The 7,925-nt window shown below is 41.5% G+C and overlaps 1 protein-coding gene across 1 annotated transcript; it reads left to right on the top strand.

Moving 5' to 3' along the window:
- The first annotated feature begins 248 nt into the window (after nt 1-248).
- btbd3b (BTB (POZ) domain containing 3b) lies at nt 249-7,360 on the top strand. The gene is made up of 4 exons (XM_039783577.1): nt 249-1,232; nt 2,290-2,380; nt 4,291-4,409; nt 5,063-7,360. Exons 1-4 carry the CDS (start codon nt 922-924, stop codon nt 6,093-6,095), a joined length of 1,554 nt encoding a protein of 517 aa, XP_039639511.1. The 5' UTR covers nt 249-921; the 3' UTR covers nt 6,096-7,360.
- Nucleotides 7,361-7,925: the final 565 nt, after the last annotated feature.

Here is a 7,925-nt window from a genome sequence, read left to right as displayed (position 1 = left end):
GTCTATATTTACTGTAGTGCAAACTGAATGCAGTGGCTCCAGGTAAAGCAAACACAGGAAGCACAACTTTAGATAAATATATCATTGTTATGGGGCATGGCTGTCACTTTAATTGAGACGTTGACTATTGCATATTCAAGTCTGTGCTGCACTAGGCTACGTTAGCCAATCATGAATGCTGTGCGCTGTCATTGGCTGAGCTACAGAGAGAGCCGTGTACTGTGCTGTGAGGGGCGGAGAGGGGGGCTCTCCATCTCCTCTGCGCTCTCCCATTCAACCTCTGTAGTCAGCAGAACGAGTGGCTGAGCAGAGCTACACAGCATCCACGGCTACAGCGTCCTGCAGATGACTGTGCTCCATGGAGGAGAGAGAGGGGAAAAAAGAAGTGTTGGAGAGAAAAGGGTAGATCAACAGATGAAGAGAGACTGAAAAAGGAAGAGAAGCACAGAAGGAGTTAGAGTGGTAAATAAAAGGAATTGAGTAAACACTGCTGCCTGCCTGAGGACCACTGCAGCTGTACTAAATCTGGGGCTGTCAGGCCAACCCTCAGCAAAGCAGTGAGTGAGAGACGCAAGGGAGCAGAGGAGAGAAAGAAGTGATTTAAAGAGCTGATCTCATCACTCTGGACAAGCAGGGATGGGAACCCCGAGAGCCTCTCCGTCAGCAGATCAAACTTCACTCAGGAAAAGTGCCTTTGGATCAGCAGTCTGAGTCTTCAGAGGAGTGAAGAAAAGGGGCAAAAAAAGAGAGTTGTCCTGTTAGTTCCCTGAAAGGAGAAGCCTCGTACAGGAACTCTAATTACTACACTGCTGAGTACAGCTCAAGTCTCTTCTGTCCCCCTCGGTCTTCCCTTACACCTGCCGGCTCCTGGTGAATGTCTTCTCTTCGTGCAATCCCACTGCTCGGCAGTTAATAACACTCATGGTCGATGCCAAGGGAAGGAACATGAAATGTCTGACTTTCTTCTTAATGCTTCCAGAGTCCGTGAAAAGCAAGTCAAGTAAAAGCTCCAAGAAAGCGAATGCCAGTGGCAGCCCCAAGCTGCCCCCTGTCTGTTATGAGATAATCACTCTGAGGAGCAAGAAGAAGAAGAAGATGGCAGCGGATATTTTTCCCACCAAAAAGCCAGCATCCACCACCACAGTGCAACAGTACCAGCAGCAGAACCTCAACAACAACAACACCATACAGAACTGTAACTGGCAAGGACTCTACTCCACTATAAGAGAAAGGTAGGTACAACCAGCAAGCCTCCTTCTGAACCAGGAACCATTACTGCTTCTCCCCTCTTTGTCAACAGTACATTTAGGGAAGAATCTGATTTTTGAATTCAATATTTTAATAAAGTTCAATAGATGAGAGCTGTATGTTCCACTGCATTTTTCCTGCCAGTTTTCTAAACGGAACCTCCATTACATTCAAAAATGGATCCCAAAACACAAGTAGGGTAATTACTCTTGTTTACTGAGGTCTGTGTGTGTGTGTGTGTGTGTGTGTGTGTGTGTGTGTGTGTGTGTGTGTGTGTGTGTGTGTGTGTGTGTGTGTGTATGGTTGGGTGTTCCCTCTGCCCTGCCCTCAATCTGCTGGGGGTATCAGTGTTTACACCCTCTCCTGCTCCTGCAGACTTTGCCGCTTTGACATAACAGAGGGCGAACAGCCACCGGGTGCGTTTGATATGCACAACAGGCAGAGGCTGCTCTGTACTAAAAGGAAAATATTTACCTTGGCCTATCAGTAAAAGACCACAGCTGTCCAGAGCAAAATGTGGGCTTTCCAACCTGGCTTTGTTGTCTCTCCAGAAATCCATGGGGCTGTTTACCCACCCCTGTGACATTTTCCACTATTCAATAATATATGAACGCACTTTTATTGTTGGTCCCATTCTTTCACAGTGGGGATTTTCCATTCTGTTCATTGTCTTGTTTGCCTGTTTTTATGTAGATGTGTTTAATAGAGTTTAAGTGTGTTTTAGTGTTCTATGTAAGATTTTTAATTCAATGAAAGGTCGTAAGTGTTGCCCGAAGCAATTGGGACACTTTATACAATCATACAACTCTTGTCTTACAAAATGTAATTTACTATTTTAGTTTGAACTTCTGGCAAAGACTAATTAGTTTATTTATTATTCACATAACATATAATTGGGTTTATGTGCATTGATCTTACTTTAATCTAACCCTAATATTTTAAAGTTAAGCTTTTTCTCCTCTTCTAAAACAAATGTACAGGGTAAAATATGTCAAATTAATTTTCTCTGGTGTTTTTTTTTTTATGTCTTTCTCTTTTTAGAAATTCAGTTATGTTCAACAATGAGCTGATGGCAGATGTTCACTTTGTGGTGGGTCAACCTGGAAAGACCCAGCGGCTGCCAGGACACCGAGTAAGAATTTCATCAACCAGTAAAGTCACGGTAGCAGGGAGGAAATTAGCAAACAAGCAATCAGCAAGCCCGGCCTAGTGTTATTCATATCTTATCAGCATAAAAATAATCTTCCTCATTGCCAGCAGTAATGGAAGTGAAATCCTTTGTGCTCCACTCTCACTTCCGCACCATGTGTCTTTTCTAGACAGTCCTCAATTATTTATGTAAATGAGGCTGACGGATAGAGGCACAGAGTGAGCGAAGGAGGAAGGGATACCCGCTTTAGCAGTCATCTCACACAGAATGGATCACCTTTGTCTCTGCTTCAGCTCACCTTTTCAGAGACAGCGCTGCAATTACTCAACTTTTAATCAAACACACCCAACAGCACAAAGTTACAATGATAAGGCATAGAGTAAGATGCATTCAACTCTGCAGTTTACTTTTGAAATAATTAACTTGATTAGCTTTTGAATTCTGGATTGACAGCACAATGAATCTACTATAAATAGCCATGATTATTATAATTGGGCCCATATTTATCCTGTTTATGCCAGTGGTAACATGCAGGTCCACATGCTTCTTTGTTTAGTCCGCCCTCTGACCTCATTGCTTTTTTCCAAGATGTTCACATAAATAATTAAGGTTTATAGTTGCAGAGACCATGTGCCTCATCTAAAGGCATCATCATAATGTCTACTCTGTCTGAATATGATTATAACACTCACATTAAATCTGGTAAGTGATTTTGCAGCCATTAATTTGGCTTTGGCTTCCCATTCCACATCTACACTGTCAGAAAAGCCCTGCATGGGTCATCTTTTGTAGTTCTTTTATAATGGGACCCAAATGTATTATCTATGATTGGTAGCTGCAGTGCACTTCTTCTTTATAGAAAGCAGTTATGGAAGGACATTGAGGATGACTTGACTGCACTTTATGCTGAGACATTATGCCATTGGGATATAATATAATGATGTTCAGCGCAGCAATGTTTATTGTGTCCATTTGGCAGGAACTCAGATGTGCATTATGATTTCATTTCCAAAGTTATATCCTTAAAAGATGGAAGATGCTGCTAGCAGCTAAAAGGAGTGATTTATTTGAACATCTGTAAAATACAATGGGTTAAGAGGTGGGACTAATCTTATACTAATACGCAGTATTTACTGTATATACTCATCCTTTAATGAATTTCTTTGTGTAACAACAACAGCATTGTTTTCAAAAAACATTATTTCCAAGGTCTATTTTAGATTGGGTCGACTGCAATTTTAAGAGACAATCTGTGAGCCTTTTTTGAGAAAATGTATACCACCCACATATACTCTCTCTCTCTCTCTCTCTCTCTCTTTCTCTCTCTCTCTCTCACACACACACACACAAAAGTACAGTCCTTGAGTATAATAACAGAATTCATAGCCTTGTATACAGTGCTTATCGCTGGAATTATTAGTAGCAATGTGTTGCATCTGATTTCATCATAAGTTCAGATAATTCATTAATTTCAGTAAATTGAACTTTTGCTGCACTCTGTTCAGTTGTGTTATTAAGATTTCCTGTGTTTTTTTTTTTAAATCAGAGGCAATCTTGTTCATTAGAAATCCACCTTCCTGTCCTCAGGGGAAACAGTAACTGGCTGAGCTCTGCTCATTACAGTATGTGAGAAACTCAATAGGTTCAGTCTCTGCAGTGATTAGAATTGAGGCATTGTTTAATATCCACAAAGAGATTTGTGTTTTTATGTACAGTAAGAGCTACATGTGAACTAATTGGATTTAGTACAATTCCCATTTCAAATAATCGTTCTCCTTTCACCGAATGTTACTACATGTCATGTGGTTTCCAGTGAAATCCCAGATTAACTACGACATGTTTTCATTTCTCTTTTAACTCTATCACTTTGTTTTCTCTTCTTCCTCCAACAGTATGTTTTGGCTGTGGGCAGCTCAGTGTTCCACGCCATGTTCTATGGTGAACTGGCTGAGAACACGGATGAAATCCATATTCCAGATGTGGAACCAGCAGCATTTCTGGCAATGCTGAAGTAAGAATTCTCCTCTGTCTTAACTTACTTCAACTGGCCCTGTTCATGTGTGTTTTCTACAATGATCTTTGAACAAACAGTGTCATCTTTATGTACATAACTGATATTTTAATTTGATGTTGGTGGAAAAAAGCAAGGTTTGATGAAACTAGTTTATATACCTATCTCTGGAACATCTTGGATAAACCTGTTTCACACTTAAGACTGCCAGACTTTCTACTTCTCACTCCGTCCATCCTCCTTGCTGTTCCTCCATCGCATTTATTTCAGAGTTTTGTTTGCCGTGTCCTCACAGGTTAGCTACAGTAGGTGGTAGATGAGAGTGTAGGAGGAATACTATTTTGTTGGCAGGTTTGATTAGTTTGCACAGTGATTTCACTCTCTTCAGAATCTCATTTCATTGTTTTCCAACATGAATATGAACAGATACAGCAACGCTATTGCTTACTGTACAATAATGTTATATCAGTCTGTTTCAACCATAATCAACTTCAAATGAAGTTATCTTTGGTGTATTTATCATAACCTCTCCTCTGTTTGTATAATATAATTATCTTCTTAAACATGTTTACATCATGTCGTATTGCATGTCATTTCTGTGGTGTTTGGTCTGTTGTCTATAAAGCTGAGAAAGTCACATTTTATGTCAACAGGTACATTTACTGTGATGAGATTGACCTGAGTGCTGACACAGTGTTGGCCACTCTTTATGCTGCAAAGAAATACATTGTCCCTCACCTGGCACGTGCCTGCGTCAACTTCCTGGAGACCAGCCTGAGTGCCAAGAATGCCTGTGTGTTACTCTCCCAGAGCTGCCTGTTCGAGGAGCCGGAGCTGACACAGCGCTGCTGGGAGGTGATTGATGCCCAGGCCGAGCTGGCGTTACGCTCAGAGGGCTTCTGCGACATCGACGCCCAGACCCTGGAGAGTATCCTACAGCGAGAGACACTCAATGCTAAAGAGATAGTGGTGTTTGAGGCGGCGCTCAACTGGGCTGAGGCTGAGTGCCAGAGACAGGACCTTACCTCCTCGACTGACAACAGGCGTAAGGTTTTGGGTAAGGCCATGTTCCTGATACGTATCCCTACGATGGCTCTGGATGATTTTGCCAATGGAGCAGCCCAGTCGGGCGTGTTGACGCTTAATGAGACCAATGACATCTTCCTGTGGTACACGGCAGCCAAGAAACCTGAGCTACAGTTTGTCAGCATGCCTAGGAAGGGCCTGACACCCCAGCGCTGCCACAGATTCCAGTCCTGTGCCTACCGCAGCAATCAGTGGCGCTACAGGGGCCGCTGTGACAGTATACAGTTTGCAGTGGATAAAAGAGTTTTCATTGCTGGGTTTGGACTGTATGGATCCAGCTGTGGCTCAGCAGAGTACAGTGCCAAGATTGAGTTGAAACGTCAAGGAGTACTGCTGGGACAAAACCTCAGCAAATACTTCTCTGATGGTTCCAGCAACACCTTCCCAGCATGGTTTGAGTATCCAGTTCAGATCGAGCCTGATACCTTCTACACTGCCAGCGTGGTCCTGGATGGGAATGAGCTCAGCTACTTTGGACAGGAAGGGATGACAGAGGTGCAGTGTGGGAAAGTGACATTTCAGTTTCAGTGCTCCTCGGACAGCACTAACGGCACGGGGGTGCAGGGGGGACAGATTCCTGAGCTCATCTTCTACGCTTGACAACCCATGTGCACACACTGACTGATTTTCAGTGCACTTATGGAATATAGAAAATGATCACTTTGTGCATAGTGTCACTTTCTGGTATTTATTTTTGTCACTATTGTGCAAAAAGAAATCTTACTTCAGACACGCGATAGGGTCTTGTGTGTTTTTGATTTCAGTAATTGGTCCACTTGAGTAGGATCAGGTAGATGTCTTAAGATGTTGGATTGTCCAGATACGTAAATGAACAAAAGTCCGGAAAGATTAAAAATATCTTGCACTAGATGTGCATGTATATATGCATATATGTAAATTCTGAAATGTATATGATGACAAAATTGTGGCCAATGCGGGCCACTAAGATATCTTATATAATTAATATGCTATAGTATGTTTATTATTTCTATGCTTGCATAGAATGCACATATATAGCAATACTTGTGTGAAAAAAGGCTGTATGATACTCAATACCAACATAAAAGTTCATTAGGCATTTGTATTTGAGTGGTTTCAATTGAATCTGCAGCTTTTTGATACTTTGAATCTAGTAACAGGGCACTTAGAGAGGGCTTGAGGGGTCTTAGATTAGGGGGCACTAGATATAATGAGACACATAACCCATACAGCATCTCTCTCTCTCTGTAGCATGTTGCTCTTCACCTACACTCATCTCAGTCACTCCAGTGAAGTTTCATTTAGATATGTGTCATCATGTTTACAGTGAAATTTTACTTAAAGTGATCAACGTTCACCACTACACAGTAGAGTGGAAGATTTGTTTGGTTTACTCTGCACTACTTGTCTGCACTGCAGTACTGTTCCATTTTCAGCTAACGTGTACTACTAATTGTTCTGGCGCCTTGGTTTTGTTTACAGCAAAAAGATCAATGATTGATTAAGTGTTAGCAACTGTTTATCTTATGGACTTTTACTTCTCTTTGTTAAAAACGGTCAACTGTTGAGCACTCCCTCCCAATGTGATATGTGATTATACAGTATCAGTATTTGCATACTGTATATGCTACAGAATTGCACTGATGTCGGTTTGTAATCAAATTGGTTATTTTGTTTTACTTATGTTTTTATTGAGGCAGATTATTTTTGATTTATTGTGCTACTGGACATTTTTTTCTGGTGTAGGATAAACATCCAAAGGCTTATCTGCTGATGACAGTGGATGGGCAAACTGGTGTTCATGTCCTGTGTTTACGTGCTACAGTGCTGGGAGACCAACGAATGTGTATGATTGTTGATGATGCAAATAAACAAAACAAATGGTACAGTCTGGTTGTTGATCCCATCTGTAATAAGCATTAGAACTTCACACTTTGTCTGAAATTAGGAGATGGGGACAGATGATGCCCTTCGGCACTGCAGTGATTTACAATGCCAAGGAGAGCTGTCTGATGATTGATGAGCCCTGTCTTCATGCCACTTATACACCCTGCTTTTTGTCTGTCAAACTCCGACTCTATTCTGCATCCCACTGCAATACACAACATTATACCTCCCCCTCCTTAATATGAATTTTAATAGGCTACAATCACTTCTGCAAAGGTCTGAAGTCATTGACAGCATGGCAAACAACCTCTGCAACCTTAATTTTTTACAGACTGCAGTCATAAAGGATGTCTCCTTGACATGGCAATCTTGTTTTCAAGTTTCAAGAGATAGAGAGGGAATGAAATTACAATCTTGAACGTCTTAAACCTCAAAAATGTGGAATTCCCTGCATACCACACTAGCTGTTTGACCCACGGTCAATCTTATGTGTCTGTCTGCAAGTGCTGATAAAAACAAAGGACAGCAAGTTTCAAAAAAGGATTTCTACTCCTGTTCATATCT

Source organism: Perca fluviatilis, chromosome 19 (assembly GCF_010015445.1).
Source record: "Perca fluviatilis chromosome 19, GENO_Pfluv_1.0, whole genome shotgun sequence".
Classification (NCBI taxonomy): domain Eukaryota; kingdom Metazoa; phylum Chordata; class Actinopteri; order Perciformes; family Percidae; genus Perca; species Perca fluviatilis.
The sequence above is the reverse complement of the archived record's forward strand: the minus strand, read 5'-3'. Positions and strand labels throughout refer to the sequence as shown.